The sequence below is a fragment of the Gossypium raimondii genome, chromosome 10 (genome assembly GCF_025698545.1).
Source record: "Gossypium raimondii isolate GPD5lz chromosome 10, ASM2569854v1, whole genome shotgun sequence".
Lineage (NCBI taxonomy): Eukaryota > Viridiplantae > Streptophyta > Magnoliopsida > Malvales > Malvaceae > Gossypium > Gossypium raimondii.
The window spans coordinates 53,720,338-53,744,571 of record NC_068574.1 but is presented as its reverse complement, the minus strand read 5'-3'; the positions used below and the strand labels follow the sequence as shown (position 1 = coordinate 53,744,571).

The window sequence follows — 24,234 nt, the reverse complement described above, 5'->3', positions numbered from 1 at the left end:
CCAATTATATAATTTAGCCTAAAATTTTGTTTGAAATGATAATTTAACGTGCCACGTCAACTTACCGTTACACCATTAGCGACAATTAATGGCTAAGTGACTAAAATGTTACAACACATTAACGTAAGTGACTCAAATGTAACATTTCAAACATAAATGACTAAAATATAACCTAAAGTAAACAAAATTGGCTATTTTAATAGTTTACCCTTTATTATTTAAAATACTAAAAAGAATCCAATGTAACCAATCTAAAATTTAAAACACTAAATTCAAGTTTGGCCCAAATCAAACTAAGCTGATCCTCATGTACAATTTTATTAACAAAATAAAAATAAAACAAACAAAACATAAAGGCCCAAAATAGCCAAAAACGGCCCAAAGCCATGCAAAACAAACGACAATAAAAGTAGCATAGAAAACACAAATAGAAACCTTGAAAAAAAATTATTCTAGCCTGATTTAAACTCCTATCAAATCATCTTCGCTTCTAGAACACTTTTTTTTCTCCATAGACGAATCAGTTCCTTGAGCACAGACCCCTTATGCATATGATCTTCATTTTTGTACTTTTACACCGATTCAAGAACATCACGCTTTTGTTCAATCTGGTTCACCTTCCCGATGAGTCCCCACGAAATTCGGCAACGCACCCACTAGCTACACTTCTACACTTCTTAAACTTTCAAATGCGATAGTATAAGCCAATCGATTAGCTGATCTAGGTAAATATTTAAAACAGATTTCTTTGAAACCACTCTTGTTTTGTTGAATATCTCTAATTACATTATCGATCTCGGATCTGCTTGTTTCATCTGATATACATTTTTTGATATCTGTTAACGAATCTCCTTCTATCTCAACCATATTGACTCCCATGCTCCTGCCCAATTTTGCCGCTTAAGAGCACACAAGTGCTTCCACGGCGAATGGGGACACTACCCCCATGCAGTGTTGATTTTGAGATAATAACATCCCCCCTGTCATCTCTGATCACTACACCCGATCCCGATCTACACTCTTTGGGATCAAAAGCAGCATTAAAATTTATTCGTATAAAAGGATCTATGGGGGGAATCCACTTTGAAATGGCATATTTCCTGGTAAGTACATGACTACTTAACCCATCCAGCTTCATAATGTATTTGCCTACGGCATCTGCTGCCCATCGTCTGAAATTTAAACCCCTCATGAAGGGCTTTGTTTCTTTCATTTCAGGTTACCCACAACACACATCATGTCTTCCTACACATGCCATTCGAACCATTCTGAAAAACCCAGGTAAGTCATTCCTTAATATAAACTGGGATTGAGATAGAATCTATGAAATATTAAGCCTATTCCATATTTCCTTTGATACAGGGCAGTCCCGAAACACATGGTCGATCGTCTTTGGACCCCTACCACATCTAGGGCAAGCTAACTAAACTTTGATTCTTCTGTGGTAAAGATTAACTAGAGTAGGCAAAAAATTCCAAGAAATTTTCCATGTTGTAATTTTATGTTTTGTAGTTAAGCTTAAATTCCATAATTTCCTATAAAAGCCCTTTGTGGCATTTTGAAGAACTGTAAATTGGGAATCCTAATTACTATTAAGGAGAAGCTTATAAGCACTCCTCATTGAGAAGGCTTCTGAAGGTTCACCTCTCCACACGACTATATCCTCATGTTCCAACCAACCCAAAGGAATTCTCAGTATTTTATCAGCAATGCTCTCCTCAAGGGTACTCCTTATTAGACCCATATTCCAATTCCTACAAGAGTGGTCAATCAAATCATATATCTTAATTAAACTACTATCACTAATATTCCCATAAACTTTGTAATTTTCAGCCCCAACCAACCAAGCATCTTCTTAGATTGAAATTCAATCTCCTCTTCCCACTCACCAACCAAGGCCGTCCCGAAGCAAACTATTTGTGGACTATATACTGAGCCAGGTAAAAGAAGGTAGTCCCCTTAACATTGCCTCCAAAAAATCACAACTCGGATAATATTTGGCTTTTAGAACATGACTCAATAAAGAATTCAGATTACTAATAAGATGCTAACCCTGTTTAGCTAACAAAGCGATATTAAAAGAAGATAAACATCAGAAGCCCGACCCTCCATTCTCTTTAAGCTCACACAACTTTGCCCATTGACATCTGTTGGTGTTTAGAACTCGAACTTTGATGGTTGATCGAGAGATTTGAAGCAAAAAGAAGAGACGGGAAGTTTTTAAGTAGAAAAATAATTGAAGACTGGAATATATTAATTGATTTGCACCTCAACAGTTTAAATACAGAAAATTCAAGACTAAAAATAGAAAAAAGAGGTTCTAAAAATCTGCTAAAAAAATGGTAACAATATACCAAACAAATCAAAAAACTAATCTCCTAAAGTCAAGGAGAATTATTCAAAATTAGTAACAGAAAAAATTTAAATGGCAGCAATCTTAAACACATTATCTCAACACTCCTCCTTGTTTAGATGCTGCAAACTCCAATTATATTTCTGTCCGGAGGTCGATCAACCAACTCCCAAGTTTTGTTTTTCTCGATCATCGCAAGCTCCTCCTTCATTGCAGCCATCCAATGTTGACTGTTTTTTTTGCATCATGATACCCTGCAGGCTTACAAATAGCCATGTTACATCTTTGGTAAATGTCGGAGAGCAGCCTTGTACCTCTGACAGGCGTATCATCAGCCAAAACATCTTGCCCTTCATCTTCAAGCTCTTCTAACGTGCTGCCAATTGTAGAACGATTTGGTGTACTAGACCTTTGGTTCGTCTTGATCGAGTCTTCCCAATTCCATTGCTCATTTTCAACAAAATAAACATCTCTGCTCACAATAACACGTCCAGTGTGTGGTTGAAAGACTCTGTAAGCTTTAGATACAGTGCTATACCCAACAAAAATGCCAGCTTCTGCCTTTTTGTCAAGCTTATCACGCTTGACCTGTGGAATGTAAGTGAAACATAGGCAGCCAAACACTCTAAGAAACTTTAAAGAAGGTTTGTAACCATTCCAAGCTTCAAATGGCGTCTGATCCTTCACAGCTTTTGTTGAAATTCGATTTTGCAAGAACACAGCAGTGTTTGCAGCTTCTCCCCAAAAGCTTTTTGGAAGACTTTTCTCATGAAGCATACATCGAGTCATCTCCATTATGAATCTGTTCCTCCTTTCACTAACTCCATTTTGTTGTGGAGTGTATGGCGCCGTCAGCTGATGCTCAATTCCAGCCTCTTCACAAAACCTATTAAAAGTTTCTGAAGTGTACTCCTTGCCATTATCAGATCTTAAAATCTGAATCATGCATCCACTTTCATTCTCAACTCTAGCTTTGAATTTCTAGAACACACCAGCAACTTCTGATTTTTGCTTCAGCAAAAAAATCCAACACATTCTTGTTAGATCATCAATAAAGGCTATGTAATAAAGGTTACCATTTAACGAAGGCGTTCTCTGAGGACCACAAAGATCAGTATGAACAAGCTGTAACTTCTTCGAGGCTCTCCAAGCTTGTTTAGGAAAGGGTTGTCTATGTTGTTTCCCAAATTTACAAGCTTGACAATGAGGTAGATCATCATCAATGTCTGTAAGTCCTTCCACTAGCTTCTTCGACTGCATTTGAAGTAATCCTTGATAGTGAAAGTGCCCAAGTCTCTTGTGCCAAGTCTCAGTAGCACTAACTCTGGATTTAAAAGCCATTTGCTCCTTTTCCATTGGATTAAGAACAAAACTTTTTCCCTTCATTTTGACATTGAACAAGTCTCTGCCATTAGCATCTCTGATCAAGCACTGCTTATTCTCAAATAGCACTTTATAGCCTTTATCCAGCAACTGGCCAACACTTAAGAGATTTTGATCAATTTTAGGTACAAATAAAACATCTGAAATGAATTTTGTACCTTCATAGCTTGTAATAGCTATTGTGCCTTTTCCCTTGACTTCCAAGTACTCACCATTTCCAATCCTCACTCCTTTGACTTTAGTGTTTCTCAATTCCTCGAAGAGCTCCTTGTCATACGTCATGTGATTTGTACACCCACTATCAATCAATCAGCTCTCACTTGATTCTCTGCCTGAGAAACAAGTAACCACGAACAATTGATCTTCTTCTTCTTGATCAGCTACCTAGGCATCTACTTTTTGCACCTGGCCTTTGACCTTGCAAATCACTGCTTCATGTCCAAGTTGATTGCATTTGGAGCATTTGGTGTTAGGTCTTTTCCAATATTTGAATGGTGGATGACCTTTCTTCTCACAATGGTGACAAGGTGGGTAGGATTTCTTGACACCTCCTCTTTTGCTCTTTTGATAATTGTCTGATGAATTTTCTTCACTCGTCGATTGGTTCTTAAAATTTTTCTTCTTTTTATACCTGTTGTTGTCTTGATGCTTGACAGGTAAAGCCCCTTCTATCACTCCCTCTTGCCTCATGGATCTTCTTTGCTCTTGCGCTTGTAAAGCATTCAAGAGTTCTGCAAGAGAGATCTTTGACAGGTCCTTGGTGTTCTCCAGAGTAGTAATAGTGGCTTCAAACTTCTCTGGAACAGTGACCAGTAGCTTTTCCACGATTCTAGAGTCGTTCAACTCAAAACCAAGCAATCTCACCTTGTTGGCAATGCTGAGAAGTCTGTCAGAATATTCTTTCACTGACTCAGACTCTTTCATCTTCTGCAACTCGAAATCTCTGATCAGATTCAGGACTTTCATTCCACGAATCCTCTCATCTCCTTCATATTCAGCCTTGAGGTAATCCCAGATTTCCTTTGCTGATTTCAGAGACATTATTCGTGTGAAAATCATTTGAGACACAGCTGCAAATAAGCAAGCTTTTGCCTTTGATTTCCTTATCTTCTTTTCTTTTTGTGCTTTAATCTGTGCCACAGTAGGATTTGCTAGAAGAGGTGGAACCTCATAATCCTCTTCTACAGGTTCCCAAAGATCCAAAGCCTCCAGTAAGTCTCCATGCGAATTGCCCACATCTGGTAATTGTCTCCATCGAAGACTGGTGGTGCAACAACTGAAAAATTGGATCTTCCTTCCATCTTAACACGCAAATAACCTCACAGATCCCTCAAGAAAATAGCTCTGATACCAATTGTTGGTGTTTAGAACTCGAACTTTGATGGTTGATCGAGAGATTTGAAGCAAAAAGAAGAGACGGGAAGTTTTTAAGTAGAAAAATAATTGAAGACTGGAATATATTAATTGATTTGCACCTCAACAGTTTAAATACAGAAAATTCAAGACTAAAAATAGAAAAAAGAGGTTCTAAAAATCTGCTAAAAAATGGTAACAATATACCAAACAAATCAAAAAAACTAATCTCCTAAAGTCAAGGAGAATTATTCAAAATTAGTAACAGAAAAAATTTAAATGGCAGCAATCTTAAACACATTATCTCAACAACATCAATGAATACCCTTTCTACCATGACCTTTCTGCCACCAATATCGCGCTATTATTCTTTCCAACTCAATACATAATGACTTAGGCAACAAAAAATAAGACATCGTATATGTTGGAATGGCTTGTAAAACTGCTTTGATAAATACATCCTTACCCCCTTGCGACAAGAGCCTTGTACTCCAATTATCAATTCTTTGTTTGACCATGTCCTTCAAAGCTTGGAAAAATATCCTCTTCAGTCTGCCCACCATATTTAGAAGCTCCAAGTACCTTTCTATATTATTAGACTGACGAACCCCCAACAAATATGAAACCCGAAACCGATCCCCTTCAGAAGCGTTTGGACTGAAACACACAGTGGATTTTTCATAATTAATGCACTGACTGGGGTAAACTTCATATTCCTTCAAAATCTGTTTCATAGCAGTAACCCCTCTATTTGTAGCTTTACCAAAAAGAACACAATCATTCGTAAATAAAGGGTGCATTATTTGTGGACCCCTCCTACTAGCCTTAGCACCCTTAATTAGTCTTTCATCAAAAGTCAATCTCATAAGAGTAGATAATCTTTCACTACAAATCAGAAAAAGAAACGGACTCAAAGGATCACCTTGCCGAAGCCCCCTACTCGGTGCAAACCTCTCCCTTCCTATTTAGAATCACTGAGTATGAGACTGATGAGATACACCTCATAGTGGTTTCCACCAATCTACTAGTAAAACCTATACGTTCTATCATTTGTTTCAAAACATTTCATTCCACTCGATTATAAGCTTTACTCATGTCGAGTTTAAGTGCCATAAGACCCTTCTTCCCCACCCTCTTTTGACGAAAAATATGTAATATCACATAGGCCAATAAAACATTATCAGAAATTAAATGACCCGGCACAAAAGCACTCTTGGCCCTATCAATGCAATCCTCTAACACCTTTTGGAATCGATTGGTTACCATCTTAGTGTTGAAAAAACGAGTTTAAAAAATGAAGCGACAATTAAATTTAGGGAAAATAGAGTTTAATTTTCTTTCCCAAAACAAGATATTGGTTGTGATATCTAAAGTAATAAATACTTAATCAAAATTGTACCTTTTCGATTATTCTAGGATGAGCGCTTCGACTGAGTAGTTTTCTTTGCTATCCTCAAGCTCACGTCTACCAAGTGTGGGCTTACTTCAAATTAAAAAAAAATTCACAAAAATTACCCCACTGGTAATTTTACAAATTCTCTAAACTTTTGGGTCAAGTTGTAAATCAGAAAAATATCTTTAGAAATTTTATGGAATAATCTCTTCAAAAAATTTCTCTTTACAACTTTCTCTTGAATTCAAGTGTATGTAAATAATGACCTAAGACTCTTTTTATTTAGGGAGAATTTAGAGAGTTCAACTATGATTAAACTTAATCACTTTAATATTAAATTAATATAATATTTATCAAGATAAATAATAGATTAAATTTAATTTTAAATCTTATTAAAATAATATAATGTTTATCTGCAAGATAAACATTAAATTAAATTAAATATTAAACTATTAAAATAATATTATTTTTGGAATAATTAATCTAAAAATCAAATTCTTTGGTAGAGTCTCAATATGAGTTTAACCCTTCCACTGCTCAACTGCTGATGACCAATCGTAGCCGGCCACCGGGACGCCGTCATCGCAGTCACTGGCACCGCCGTATCCAGTGATGTAGGTGCGACACCCTTATGGAACCTCGAGCCGATTCGACTACTGTCGGTTCGGTCTGGGTCAATGACTACCTGATCGGTCTAGTCTAGCCATTGATTGGACCGTTGGCTCAGTTTCACATACTAAGCTCGGTTCGACCAGTTTTTGGATCTTGGTATCAGTTTTGGGCTCCTGGGCCCAATTTACGGTCTCAGGTCCAATTTTCAAGTTCAATTACCCATTGGGCCAATTGTCTGACTTGAAAGTTAACTTCCAAAAATATTATATTAATTTTAATTGATTTGATTAATTTAATTTTACTTGATTAAAACAAATTTTTCCAAAAATCACTTGGATTTTCCAAATTAAATTTTCAAGAAAATTTTTTAATCAAATTCTCTAGTTGAACAATTCTCACGACCACCTAATTTAATTCCACATCGAATAAATCGACCCAATTAAATTGTTCCTAAAGTTGTAGAATTTTTTTTCTGATTCAATTACAGTCTGGTCGAGCTTTTGTTAAGCTAGCAGAGGGACCAATCGGACATATAAAATTAGGCTCTAGTGATTACAATTAAGTCTAAAAGTATTGTTCTGATAATTCGCAATTACTTAATCAGGGAGTCAGTCCATGAGAAGTACTATGATTGAAAACTCCTTATTATATACTTTTTACGAAAGCAATTCATCCAACTACTTTGTCCAATGACCTCACCATGTGTGTGTTACCCTCATATGATATCCTTGATTCCTTTAAGTTAAATCCGTTCACTCAATAAAATCATATTTTATCTCATTGTCACCATTGTGTCTTCTTCATGATTACTATGATCACTGTCAATAAATGACTGTGATAAATTACTCGTTTGAGAACAAACAACCTATGGCCACGTTCCATATTTATCAATCTACACAATGCCAATGAGAGGATATCATTAACTATTTAATTAAGCAGTGAATTCCACTATTGCTAGTAAAGCCATGTCATACACAAGTCATGTATCTAACATACCGGCTATGGGCTCGATCATCTTTAGAGCATAAGCCTCCACTTATGTCAAATCACACTATGAACGTCATAAGTGAATTAATTCACAAACAGAATAAGAATTAATTCATCTTGGGTCTAGTCCAATGTATCATTCTACCAATGAATACATCTATGTCTCTACTTGTGGAGTTAACTGCTCCGATAGCCAAGACTAGTCATCTCCCCAATTAGAATTGTAGACGACATAATAATCCTTCTCAGTATTTGAATTAAATGTTCACTTTGATTCTTTTATGTGATTACAGACTCATTTATATTATCTACAGAAGTAAGTTGCCTTTCTCGCAATATAAACATTCTTACAATGCCACTTATCTTTCGTTTGAACTTAGACAATCAATTTGCTTGTCACAATTTTGCTATGCATGCAAAATATAAAAGATATAAATACAAAAGACATAATAGTGAAATGTGAAATTAAATTTATTTATTTCTTCATTGTTTAAATAAATAAAAAATAGTTACATGTTTACTACAATATGGACACATTTCCTAACACTTAGCAATCATTTTATAAAGAACTGTGCATAACTAATAGGCCTAAAATTTGCTAAATTCACTGGGCATGAAATTTTAGGAATCAACACAATATTTGTAACATTTAAAGGAACTAAAATTTTTCCTTTATTTAGTACCTTCAGACAATAAGAGGAAATATCTTTCCCAGCAAAATGTCAACACCTTTGATAAAAGAGAGCCGGAAAGCCACCGCCCCTGATGCCTTTGTAGAACGCATACTATTCAATGCTTCCATGACTTCTTTCGCTGTGTATTGCTTCGTTAACAAATCATTTCTTCATTAGAGATACATTGTCTTACCCTAGACAGACTATGGCCCGTATCACCAATCCCCTTTGACTCAAAAAGGGATTGAAAATAATTCCTAGTAATGCCTTCCATCTCAGTCTCCCCTCTCATTAATCGTCCATCCCTTCTTATAAGCCACCAATTCTATTTTCTCTCCTTCTTTGAGAGGTAAAATTGTGGAAAAAAGTTGTGTTCTTATCCCCCAACCTCAACCAATTCACCCTTGCCCTTTGTTCCCAAGAAAATCCATCTTTATCAATCTCTAAATTTAACTGAACTTTAGTACCAATCAGTTCCACAAGGTTATCATCATCTCTATCCCCTTCTATTAGAACTCCAAGCTTTCTTGTTAACTTTTTTTATCCCTACTTTTTTCTGTCTAATTTTCAGTGCCCATTTCCCCAGCCGGCCCAATCCCTCTCTAACTTAACAAGAATATAATCGTCGCCCTCCTCCCATAAATTCCTAATCTCTTGTTCAAAAGTCTCCTCCAACACCCACCATGCCTCAAAACGAAAAAGTTTGGTCGAAAATTATATCCGACTTGCTCTAATTGAATAAGAAGCGAACAATGATTAGAAAAGCGTGGGAGATGGCGTACCATTGCATTAGGAAACAGAGCCATCCATCATTCATTTGTTCCCCCTATCTAATCTCTCCCTAATATTTGTTTCCGGGAGATTACCCCTCCTAAGTAAACCATGGTCTAAAATATCCTACATCCACCAACTGATAATCACTAAGAACCTCTCTAAAAGCTTCCATTCGTCATTCCTCTCTAGGTAGCCCTCATTTCTTTTTAAAGGCATACAAAATCTCATTAAAACCACCTCCCACAAACCAAGGGAGATGTTGGGATTGACCTAAAGTCCTAAGTAAGTTCCATGTGTCATCCCTATATCGCGAATCTGGAGCCCCATAGAAACTCTTAAATCTTCACTTATTACTCTCCTCTCCCTCAACTTCTATATTAATATGGTGTTTCAATAAACTTCTCAAAGTGATCTTGAAATTTCCTTTCCAAGTATATTCAAACCCCCTCGAGAACCATCAACTACAACATCAATCCCGTTCAAAAAACCACACCTCCTGTGAACATTCTCCATCTTTCTAGAATTTAATTTAGTCTCCATTAAAAAGACAATTTGGGGATTATACACCTTTAGCATATGTCAATGTCTCCTGACAGCCCGCGGCCTCCCCAAACTGCAGATGTTCCAACAAAATATTTTTATTGTGACCGGTCGGCTTGCCTCTTGGTAGTCGTCAATGTAATATGGTTACTTCCCAACACCCTACTACTCCTAACAAGAAGATATTCCAGTTCCTCCCCATCAACAGATTTATCACCTTCCCTTCTAAGCCTTTTTTCCCATCACCCCTTTCAATCACGCTTTTTTCCGAGTCATGCTCTATATCCTTCTGTTCATATATTTTTGATGACCTTCCATCCAAACTAGATACGAGATTTAGATTCCCCTCTAGATTTACTCCCAATATAGGATCAATGTGCCTACCCAAGCCCTGATCAACAAAATTGTTCCCCCTCTTTACCCCTTCCTCATCTTCTCGTAGCCACACGCTGCTCATTGTGAGGGCTCTTCTAGATTGAACTCACAATGAAAGATCCCAACCCATCTCAGCTACATCAAACCCTAGCGCCATTTTAGCCTGAGAGAAAAAATCACTATGCCCAAATCGTCCATAGAAAAAACAAAATAGGGTCAAGCGTTCGTATTTAAAACTAACATAGGAACAAATCCCAGCCGAAAACATAACTTTCTTCTTCCTTTCCACAGGTCTCCTAACATCGAGCTATACCCTTATACGCAAATAGGTTCACAACCCGTTTCCCAGATTGGCGCTGTCGAACTCTAAAAAATTCCCAAGAAAACCCTAGATTTGGCGAGCTAAAATCAGTATAAAAACCTGGCAGTGCTTAATGAATTTGTACCCAGAAATATGCAAAGATGAATGGCAGCTTTAGCGTATCTTCATCCTTCTCCAACCGATGTATCATCGAAAAATTATTATTAAAAGCTCATGGAAATCCCTTTATTACTCTCTCCAAATCCATCTTATGAAAAAAATTGAATAAAAACCTTTTCTCCCCCAAATATGATATTTAACCCCTTTTATCGGATGCCATAAATTTGCCATTGTACTTCTCATCGCCAAGAAATGTATAACACTTGCTGTTAGAAAACACCCAACTATAAAAAGATAAATTTCCACAGGTACAGAATCAAGATTCGTCTGTGCCTGCAATATTTTGTCTTCCTCATCATCCAACGATAGATCTGCCAACTCTCTTTCCATAAATAAAAAAAAATCAAAAGCAACCAGAATGTAGAAACAAAAGAAAAATTTTGAACCAAAATCAAATGCGTCAACAAAACCACCAATAAAGAATCACTAAAAACAAAACAAAAACCTGCTAGAAATAGTAGATAGAGGCATGCTAGAAAAGCAAGACAAATTTTTTTTATTTCTTATGATTTATTTTTTTAATATTAAAAAAAAACATGTTATTTAAAATAATTAAAACCATGTTAATAACTTTTAAAATTTCTTTTCATTAAACAAATTTTAATTTTTAAAAGGTAAACTATACCAATAATCACCCGACTTTTAGCATCTTTCTGCTTTGATCACCCAACTCCAAAAGTTTTCGATTTAATTATTAATATTATTGATATTTGATATTTTGGTCACTCATCCATTAAATCATTAATGGAATGCTATTATGACTTTTTATTGGCATAATAAAAATTTATCCCTCCAATGTTTATACAATATTCTATCAATTTGGTCATAATTAACTCGAACAAAATCAACCAATTTGGCCCTTAACTTTACACATTTTATCAATTTAAGTTATAATTTTAAAAATTCAAAAGAACATTAAAAAATACTCAAAAAATAATTTTTAATAAAAATAAATATTTTTATGAAAATTATAAAAATATTAAAAATGATTTTTTTTTAAATCAACCTCGACTTCATGGTATAACTCTTGAATGTCTTCATCTCTTTTCTAGATTTTCAACTCAATTTTTGCAGCAAACTCTACCATCTTATCCTTTTGGAACTAAGTGAACTTTTTTCTGAATCTTTTCTTTGGGTTGGAACCAAGATTTGTGGTGAATGGTGAAAGGCCACCAACTGCCAAATGAGAGTTTGTGAGACATCCTGAGAGAGCTAAAAGCATGTGAGAGAGTTGAAGATAGTAAGATGATGGCATAGATAGTGAGGAAGCTAAGTTAGGACTACGATTAGCTAACTTGCTAGTGGTGATGATATGGTGGTAGAAGTTGTAGTGGCAATACTTAGTTTTTGCTATTAATATTTTTATATCTTCTCGGAGCTAAATATAATTTTATTTTAAGAAATTGCACTTCCAAGAATAATAAAAGAGTTAACATGAAACGAATAGCAGTGTTTCTGTAACACCTCTTACCCGTATTCGACGCCAAAATAGGGTACGAGACATTACCAGAACACAAACGCTTGTAAACGTATTTAACCGTATTATATAATTTCATCTAAATTAAAACTTTCAACTTTTTTAACAGGCTTTTATAATTCTTCACATTATATCCTCAAAATATTATATTCATAATAAATAGGGCCTACAAGACCCGACACATACCCATGCAATTCAATGCTTCATTTCCATTTTATTCAGTTCACAATTTCTCATGCTCACAATTCAAATCATATCACTAGCAATTTCCATTTAATTCACGTACAATTCAATATTAGTAAGTTCAATATTAATACGTATTTACCATTTAACTCAACGTTTTTCGATTATACCATTCATTTACACATTTATGAAATTCTCAATTTTGCAATGAAAATATCACTTTATCTTAAATAACAACATCAATTCAACTCATCATCCCCTTTTTCGTCATTTTTCACTTCAAATATGAACTTACTATTTCATTACCTTTCCACACCCGTTTCCTTTGCATATCACACAAGACATAAACATATCGTTCAACCATAATCGCAAGCTAGTGCATTTAAGCATAATTCTTTTTGAAACTAACTGCATGATAAACCATTTCACTAGAGATTACATAATTTAAACATTACCACCCCTGTCATGATCATAAGCATATTTCCATTTAGGCATTTACCATTTCAATGCATAACTTATAAGTTTAACGTGGCATAATCCAACCACAACTTGGCCAAAGCCTAAGCATGTACATCAAATATGTTAACCAAATAAACATATATAGCATAAGCATTATGAGCATGGATGAGCACAACATTTATTAATGTATCAAACTTACCAACATGTGTTAATTCATAAACCATTCATGACATTACTTCAAGCTAAATCATATTTCAAATATACCATACACACATACTATGAAACTTTATTTTCCCACATGAGCTTAAATCATGACCAATAATGCGCAAATATAAGCATCATTTCTATTTCATCGTTTATCAATTATAATTGAGCATATTACCAATTATACACAAATCATTCATATATTTCCCAATTTTCCTCCTCCTCCTCTCCATTCCACATCCTTAATGTGTATAACACACTTAAACAACATTATCCATACTTTCACTATTTTCCTATATGTAAATTCAAACTGTCTATCTGAGTCAGAGTTACTAATTTATTTATATCTCGAGCTACTAAGCTCCAAATTAAGATCTGTTAATTTTCCCCAATATTACACTCATATATCTTCTTACCATAAAATTTTCAGAATTTTTTGCTTAACCAATAAGTGCAATTTATTCTTTAAATTTCCCCTATTTCACTGCTCGATAGCTCTAACCCATCTTCACTAAAAATTAATTATCTCTTTGTACAGAATTCAAATGATGTTCCCATTTGATTCTCTTGAAAATAGACTCATTCAGGATTCTAAAAATATAAAGTTTATCCCATAATTATTTTTGTACAATTTTTAATGATTTTCTAAAGTCAGAATAGGGGATTCTGAAATCATTCTAGACCTATCTCACAAAAATTCAAATATCTCAAAATATAAAACTCATTTCCTTGCTCTGTCTCTCTTATGTGAAAATAGACTCATTAAGATTTAATGTTATATCTCATTCAACCACTAACTCAATTCCTATGATTTTTGGTGATTTTTCAAACTAACATCACTGTCACTGTCCAAATCTATTTTGTTTCAAATTCACTCATTCATATAACACGATATCAATTTATTCAACATTCAATAACAATTTAATTTGTAGGCATAGTACGAGACTTAATCACTCCAGTTACTCCTTTGCAATATATCACATTTCGATCACATATTCATATTTGTTTGCAATTACTCATATCCCATTGAACATGTCGGAATAATAGCGAATATTCGATGGTTTGCACATAGTACCACCCATGTGACCATTGTCATCTGTGACCATTGTCATCCGATACATGTAGTAGCCTACACATAGTACTACACACGTGATCAAGCTTTCCAGTTCACGTAGTAGCCTGCACATAGTACTACACACGTAACCAAAGTCATCCAGTACACATAGTAGCCTGCACATAGTACTACACATGTGACCATCATCTATCGATACACATAGTAGCCTGCACTTAGTACTACACACGTGTTCATAAGTACTTTATCCAACCTTTTCCTATTCTGACGGTCCAATAGGGATTCTCACTTTTCAATATTTTACAATTTATCCGAAATCAAATCACAATTTCCAAAATTTAAGCTAATACCATAACAAATTTAATAATTCGATTCGAACTACTTCAATTTTATTCAAAAATCATATATCCACAATTCAAGCTAATTTTGTTCAATTCAACTATCAATACTAAATTTCTAATTGTTAAATAACTATTTCATATTCAACCATTTCTCATATATTATAACAAAATATTAAGAATAATTATAAACGATGTATTATTTACATAAAAATTACTTAACACTCACATTATTCAATTTAGTTCAAAAATCACACTTTGGTAAAATTATATTTTTGCCCTAAAGTTTCAAAAATTACAATTTTGTTCATAGGCTCGTAAAATAATTTTTATTCAATTTCCTTACATTTTAGGCTTAGCCAAACCATTTTCATAACTATAGCAGTCCACAATTCTCACTTATTCACACACTTCTGACATATTTTATAACTTTTACAAATTAATCCTTTTAGGCATTTTCATTGAAAATCACTTAGTAAAAGACGTCCATCACACTCCAAACATTCATATTCTTCCATAAAACATCAAAATACATGCATATCATTCATGGGTAAATTTTTAAACATAAACCCTAGTTCAAAATAATGGTAAAAATAGGTAAATCTTGTTACGAGGATTTCAAAAATGTAAAAATCATTAAAAACGGGGCTAGAATGGACTTACAATCGAGCTTGGAAGCTTGAAAAATCCTAGCCATGGTTTCTCCATGAAATTTTCGGCCTAGGGGTTGAAGATGGACAAAAATTGGCTTTTAATTTTGTTTTTAATTCATTTTAATAACTAAATAACCAAAATATCCTTAATGAAAAACTTTGGAAACATGCCTAACCATGTCCATTTTTGTCCACCAACTTAACCAATGGTCTAATTACCATACAAGGACCTCCAATTTAAAATTTCATAACAATTGGACACCTCTAACATGTAGATCTCAACTTTTGCACTTTTTACAATCTAGTCCTTTTGACTAAATTGAGTGCCCAAACGTCAAAATTTTTGAACGAAATTTCCACAATTCATTTTGTGAAATTGTAGAACATAAAATATAATAAAAATAAATTTTATCCTCGTCGAATTTGTGGTCCCGAAACCACTGTTCCGACTAGGTCCAAAATCGGGCTATTACAGTTTCTTCACTCAATATCTCTTTTGAAAGAACAACTTTTGTTTAGAATAATTATTTTTTAGAACAACCATTGTTTGAGGATAGCTATACTCGGAGTAGCTATGTTTAGAATAGGGCTCCAATCTAGAACAATTGTCATTTGGAATAGTTATCATTTGAGAAGAACTCATGTTGAGAACATCTCTTGTTTAAAATAATTGCACTTCTAGTGTAACACCCCTAACCCTTCTCCATCGTCGCATTAGGGTCACGAGCATTACTAACTAATCAAACAATTAAATCGATCATAATCAACATATAAACTCACTATTAACATTATAATATGCAGGGGTAGGTCACGACAATCTAATACTGTCATGCAAGATTCTTATACATTCGAATAATAAATTATGCTATGGATTTCTAAACTTGGTCTTCCACTGTCAACACTCTTATCACTATTTATCACTTCTAGAATGTCAGAATTAGGATACATATAAGGCTATTCCAATTATAGCATCAGAGTATTAGTCCATACTGTGTCTACAATTATCTTTTTAATTTATCTTCGATGATGTTAGTGGAATGCACTTAATTTAGGTTTGCTAATCCACCCAATTCACAGTAAAAGCTACTCTTACAACCCCTATTACGAGTCTACGGGACCCTAAAAATAGTTCAAAAATAGGCAAGGACTAATTTGAAGCAATTCTGGAAGTTTAGGAAATAATTACAAAAATTTTAACTGTAGGGGTCACACAACCGTATGGGTATTCAAAGTAGGGACACGCGGCTGTGTCCCAACCTGTGCCCATGCTCGTGTGATTCACTGACTTGGGTCACACGGCCAAGCCACACGCTCGTGTGCCAGACCGTGTATCCTTTCGAAATGGCCTCGCACGCCCGTGTGCTAGTCGTGTGTCTTACATGACCAAGTCACACGCCCGTGTGTCTGGCCATGTGGACCTAAAAAGTGTCTTAAATCACAAGTTTACCATTTCCTATTTACTTGGACACTAAGCAACTCAATTTCTAATCGTTTAACCTATTCAAAACATGATTAAACATGCCCAAAATACACCAAATTCATCACCTAATATTCCTAACCAATGTATCCTCATTGGTACCACATTTTATATGTTCAAATACATCAACATTCAAGTCTTTCGTTCATATCACACTTGTCATATTTGAACTAACTTCCAAACTTCTAAAGTTACCAAATATAAAGCTAAGCACATACCAAGCATTATGCTAAGCTACCAACTTTAAACCATCACATACCAAAATATAAACTAGACTAGCATACCAACATAGCATCAACCACAACCATATACACATTTAACCATCATTTCAATAGCAACTAGGTTAACAACATCTTATAACAATATCAACAAAAGACTTTCTAGGTACATGCCACTACAAAATGAAATATCACTACACTTGAGCTCGAGATTTGTGATTTGATGCTGAGTCGGCAATAATTCGAACAGTACCTAGCTTGCGCACGAAAAATAAAACCGCACACAAAGTAAAACTCAGTAGTATTTCTATAATCTGAATAACATAAACTTAATATAAATATTTAAAATGCGAAATGCAACAAGTAAGCTATGTTCATGTGTTTCACTTCAATAGTATAATTTTTGTTCATTCCTTATTCACATCTACTAATATTTTCACATGTTCAAATATATAAGTATATATATCAATGGCATTTCATTTAACATTTGAATACATCATCTCATGCAATGACATGATTCATACATTTGATCAATACTTGAATTCATTCAAATTTCACATCTCGATTTATCGTTTCATATTTCATTTCTCATCTCATAATCATTTCCCATATTTTCCATTTCAATATTTTCTCATCTCATAAATTGTTATTTTACTTTCCCCTATTAACACGACACGGACTCGGAAGAATACGCGGATCCAACCAACACACCAATTTGGCATTCAGTGCCTCATCAGATAAATCTGAAGTAATAATTGCGCCCAGAGCTATATAAATTGACACCCAGTGTCTTATCGGTTAAACCGAAACAAATTGGCACCCAGTGCCTCATCGACTCGAGGTCGAAATAATCCCTGAACTTTTCCTATCCTATGGCATGTCATCTATATCCTACTCAGCCCGATACAGTTAATAGGGATTCATTTCACTTTTCAATACAACCAATGTCTCAGTTTCATGAATATATATATCATCACATATAAGTATATATTCAATTTGATAATCATCACATTTTTCTCAATACACATACATTCATAATCAATATATTTCATAATATACAAAATCAATCCATTTCATTTCAGTTATGAATTTAATTCAATTCTCAAGTACCAAAGTACTCACCTTAATTGCTTACCATATGCAAATAATTATATATGCAACAATCTACTATTTAATTCGGATTATAGAAACACAAACCGTCATTTCTGAGCTATTCGAAATCGATTTTATCCTTCCCCTTTTTACTCGAGGATTCCGGTACGACATTAGCTACGGAATAAAACAATTAAATCACATTAATATTACACATTTTAATTTCACATTACATTTTAATTTTCACACTATATTTTGCTTATTCTTCAATTTATCCCCTAAACCGAGACTAATTTTAATCATTACATTTAACTTCATATTTTTGTACTAATTTCACTCTAGACCATATTTTGTAACACCCCTTACCTGTATTCAACACCGGAATAGGGTACGAGGCATTACCAAAACACATGCACTTGTAAACGTATTTAACCGAGTTATAAAATTTCATCTAAATTAAAACTTTCAAAATAATTAACATGCTCCTATAACTTTTCACAGTATATCCTCAGAATGTTATAATCATAATAATTAGGGCTTACGAAACCCGATACATACTCATGCAATTCAATGCTTCATTTCCATTTCCTTCAATTCGCAATTTCTCATGCTCACGATTTAGATCATATCACTAACAATTTCCATTTAATTCACGTACAATTCAATGACATCAAGTTCAACACTAATACGTATTTACCATTAACTCAATGTTTATTGATTATACCATTCAATAACACATTTATGAAATTCTCAATTTTGCAATGAAAATATCACTTTAGCTTGAATAACAACATCGTCCTGATATAAATACACTACCACTTATCCATTTACTTTAATTCTTTGGGCCCATTTTTCACTTATCATCCTTAATCAAATTAGGGAACGGTTACGGAAAATTGAGTACTTAACTTTCACTTTGCCATAGTATAACTATGGTCTTACATATGATCACTTATCACTTGTCCCTGATCAGATAAGTGTAGCTAGGCTACCACTTATCACTTTGTCACTTGATTAGATAAGTGTAGCTAAGACTAACACTTATCACTTTGTCACTTGATCAGATAAGTATAGCACTTATCACTTTTTCACTTGATCAGATAAGTATAGCACTTATCACTTTTTCACTTGATCAGATAAGTGTAGCTAAAGCTACCACTTATCACTTTATCTCTTGATCAGAAGTACTCAAATCCGGCGTTCCGCTTAATTTGATCATTTATTCGATTTTTCACATTTTTATTTTATTCTCATTTCAAAAATAAATACATTTCATCATACATTGTATAATTCATGAAATTAACATTTAATAATTAAATTTCAGCCATATGAACTTATTATTTCATTATCTTTCCACACTTGTTTCTACGCACATCACACAAGATATAAACATATCATTCAACCATAGTTGCAAGCTAGTGTATTTAAACATAAATCTTTTTGGAACTAACCACACGATAAACCATTTCAATGCATAACTTATAAATTTAACGTGGCATAATCTAGCCACTACTTGGCCAAAGTCTAAGCATATACACCAAATATGTTAGCCAAATACACGTATAGCATAAGCATTATAAGCATGGATGAGCACAACATTTATTCATGTATCAGGCTTACCAACATGTGTTAATTCATAAACCATTCATGACATTATTTCATGCCAAATCATATACCGAATATACCATACACACATACTATAAAACTTTTATTTTCACACATGAGCTTAAACCATGACCAATAATGCACAAATATAAGCATCATTTCTATTTCATCGTTTATCAATTAAAATCAAGCATATGACCAATTATACACAAATCATTCATATATTTCCCAATTTTCCTCCTCCTCCTCTCCATTCCACATCCTTAATGTGTATAACACACTTAAACAACATTAGCTATAATTTCACTATTCACTCACATGTATATTCAAAACTGTTTATCCGAGTCAGAGTCACTAAATTTTTTTTATCCAAAGATACAGAGCTCCAAATTAAGATCCGTTAATTTTCCCTGAAATTAGACTCACATATATTTATACCATAAAATTTTCAGAATTTTTGGTTCAGCCAAATAGTACAGTTTATTCTTTAAATTTTCCCCTGTTTCGCTATATGATAGTTCCAACCACTCTTAACTAAAAATTAATTATCTCATTGTACAGAATTCAGATGATGTTTTTGTTTATTTCTTCTAAAAATAGACTCATTAAGGATTCTAACAATATAAATTATAATTCATAATAATTTTGTACATTTTTTAATGATTTTCCAAAGTCAGAACAGGAGAACCCGAATTCATTCTGACCTTGTCTCACAAAATCTATTATATCTCATGATTTATAATTCCATTGCTCACACCGTTTCTTTTATAAGAAACTAGACTCAATAAGATTTAGTTTCATATTTTATTCATCCTCTAATTCAATATCTACAATTTTTGGTGATTTTTCAAAGTTAGACTACTGCTGCTGTCCAAAACTGCTTTAGTGCAAAATGTTGATTTCCATTTTGCCCCAAATTTCACAGTTTATACAATTCGGTCCTTTCTCAATTAACCCCTCAATTAATCTAATTTTCTCAATTAATACTTTACCTAGACATTATAAGTTGTTACACAACTATTGAAATTCAGAATTTCCACATATAACTCTATCTTCAAACTCTTTTACTATTAGGTCCCAAACATTCACTTTCTATTCAATTCTTTCAATAAAATCAGAATATGAACAATTTAAAGCTCTAATTTCATGCTAAACCATCATATAATTCCAGCACATATTCATATCAACTTTCAACGTCTTTCATAAAATCAAAAACTAATGAATTTAACAAGTGGGTCTAGTTGTAAAAGTCATAAAAATACAAAAATTTCAAGAAATAGTCAAGAATTGAACTTACTTGTAATAAAAATATGAAGAACCAGCTTGAAGAAGCCCTTCCATGGTGTTTTAGCTGATGAGAATTCAGAAAAATGAAGAGAAATCTAGATAATTCCACTTTGGTCCTAACTTTATTAAGCAAATTTTGCAATATTCCAATTTTGCCCTTAATTCTTCTTACTTTCTTGCTGATTTCATGCCTTTGCCGTCCAGCCCAAATAGACATTGGGTCTATTTTCCTTTTAAGCCCTCTTCCTTTTATCATTTAAGCTATTTAATCATTTCCCAAAATTTTGCATTTGTTACAATTTAGTCCTTTTTGTTCAATTAATTATCGGAACTTTAAAATTTCTTAACGAAACTTTAATACTAACTTTTTAACACTCCATAAATATTTATAAAATATTTATGGCTCGGTTTAAAATCCCCGAGGTCTTGATACCTCATTTCGATTCTAATTATTTTAATATTTATTTCTAGTGCACTATTCACTATTTCAAAAATTTTCCTAACTTCACATTTAACTTATACTTACTAAATTAATAATATTTTCTACCCATTTGTCGAATTTAGTGATCTCGAATCACCGTTTCGACACCTCTGAAAATTCAGGCCATTACATTTTTTTTTCTCGTCAGATTTGTGGTCCCGAAACCACTGTTCCGACTAGGCCTAAAATCGGGCTATTACATATTTAGCTTCCTCTTTTTCAATTCGACCCCATAATTTCAAAATTTTCACAATTTAGTCCCTATTATTTAAAATCAACAATTAATTCCACAATTTAGTCCTTTTCCATTTCTAACTTAAAAATCTATCTATTTAATCCCTAATACTTAAACTATTCAACAATGTCAACATCTAAAATCTTGAACAATACTAAAAATTACAATATGGGTCGGGTAGCCCTAAGTCTGAGATTCTAAAAATATAAAAATTACAAAAAAAATAGACTAAATTAACTAACCAATTGAAGTTGAAACCTAGAAACCCTTATGACCGTGCGTTTCTCTCATTTTTCTTCTTTCTTTTCTTTCTTTCTTTTTCTTCAATTTATTTGCATGTCTCCACTTTCTTTTCTTTTATTATCTCTTTCATTTTAATTATCATTATTATAAGATATACATTAATGTTAATACATATATATAATATATAATAGCATAAACATGCATTTTACTTACCCACATTCGGCGACCTATACACAACCATTTACTAAATGGTTTAATTGTTATTTTAGCCCCTTTAGTTTATTTTAATTTATAATTCAACTTTTACCCTATACACGATTTAGTTCTTATACTTAATAACTTTTAATTCATGCAATTTCACTTAATCGAAACCTAATTAACTATACAACTAACTTCGTAAATATTTTTAATAAATATTTACGAGTCCAATTTACGGGAATGGAGTCCCGAGGATGCACTTTCTGACACCCCTGATTATCGGGTCGGTAAATCTAGAATAGTTATATTCAGAACAACTTCTATTTAGAACAATTGTTTGGAACAACCTCTACTATGAAAAACTATATTGAGAACAACTCATGTTTTGAACAAGTAAAATAACCACCCTCATTCAAGAACGACTCTTTGACGAAAATAGCTTGCATTCCAAGAGATGTTCCCTAGAATAATTTTCATAAGGAGTACTTCATCAAAATACTTGAGAGCTTGACTTGGTGGATCAAATATGTAGGTAGTTAAGAGGTTTATTCTTAACTTTTTCTGATACCATTGAGTGCTCTTTCTTATTCTTTCAGAAACATCGTGAACTCTTTTTCACTATTCACCGTCACTATTATATTTTATACTCTTTATTATAAAATGAACATTAATTTGTGATTGGATTTTGTTTCAACACTTTTGGCATTTGAAATCTCACAATACTCTTTCTAAAGCTCTTTCAACTTGCTCATTTTCTCAACCTTTCCCCACCACCAGCTGATGTTGCACTTATTGTTACAATATTTACTCCAATGTTTGTCTTTACCTTCTCTCTGTACATTTAATTCACTTATTTGCAACACTTTTTATCTTCACCAAAAAATCCCCTACACAACCACAAGCAACACATTTAAGAGAAGTTGAGTTAGTTGGGGTGGTTGTTGGAGAAGGCATGAATTTATCGCAACCATCTAAAGCATGGCCACGTAAGGTGGCTGCATGGTTCTTGAGACATTCTTTGTAGGTTATGAGGATGGGTGGTGCTTGGTGGTGGTGAGGCTTATGATGCTTGATAACATCATTGGTGAAAGATATAGGCTCGGTGGATTGGATCCAAGTTGGTGTTTCACTTACTGGCTCAGCCTCTAGCTACTTTAATGTGGTGCTTATAAGAGCTATATCCATCATTTAGGCAACGGGGAATTATTAAGGTTTATGCAAATGAAAGAAATTTGAAATTGGTGAACACTAACATTGGTCTCATATGCAAACATAGGTTGGTTTCGACATTTTCATTTCACAATTCTCCCAAAGTTGAAGCTAAGCATTGTGTTGACTAAGCGTGAGTAAAATTCGATTCGATTCAAAAAAAATTAAAAAAAATTAAATTTTGAGTTAATCGAATCGAGTTATTCGGATTATTCGAGTCAACTTGAATAAGTAATTCGAGTTTCAAGTTTGAATCAAGTTGAATTTTACAATTCGAATAACTCGAATAATTCGAATAACATATTGGTGTAAATACATTTTTGGCCACTATCAAATTTGAAAATAAGCAAATTGGTTTCTCTCAACAAAATTACAAAAATTAAATTCAAAATAATTTTTAAAATTCAAAATATTTATAAAATTCCAAAATTTATATATTTTAAAAAATTATAAAAATTTCAAAAAAATCTATAAAATATAAAAAGAAAGTTAAATAATAAAAATTTTCTACAAATAATAATTTTGGGGACTTAAATAAGTTAATTAATTATTCGAGTTTATCATACTAAAGTATATTTTTTTATTATTTTGCTTTGAAAAAGTTTTCAAATATATATGGTTTCAAATTTATGTGCTCCAACATGAAATTAATTATATTGTAACAATATTTTAATTTGCCATGTTTAATTTTTTAATTTAACTCGAACATTTCACTTGATTCTACTCGACTCGATTAAAAAAATTTCAAATCGAGTTAGGATGATAAAATATGACTCATCAAATTGATTAACTCGACATTTTTTCACACGATTCGATCGAACGCCCACCCTTAGTGTTTACTAGAGAAGTCATTTGGGTTCTCTATATTTGATTACTTT

General features: G+C 33.3%; 1 protein-coding gene across 3 annotated transcripts; it reads left to right on the top strand.

Moving 5' to 3' along the window:
* Positions 1-473: 473 nt before the first annotated feature.
* LOC105774919 (uncharacterized) lies at positions 474-1,566 on the top strand. 3 transcript variants are annotated; one of them, XR_008190232.1, is made up of 4 exons: positions 474-725; positions 906-1,103; positions 1,219-1,281; positions 1,363-1,566. XR_008190232.1 is itself a non-coding variant. In XM_012597487.2 (3 exons), the coding sequence occupies exons 1-3, from the start codon at positions 930-932 to the stop codon at positions 1,425-1,427; spliced, it is 324 nt and encodes a 107-aa protein (XP_012452941.1). In that variant the 5' UTR covers positions 474-929; the 3' UTR covers positions 1,428-1,566. The 3 variants fall into 3 exon arrangements, 1 of the variants encoding a protein (XP_012452941.1); XR_008190231.1 differs by having other exon boundaries at positions 474-1,103; XM_012597487.2 differs by having other exon boundaries at positions 474-1,103; positions 1,197-1,281.
* The last annotated feature ends 22,668 nt before the right edge of the window (positions 1,567-24,234 follow it).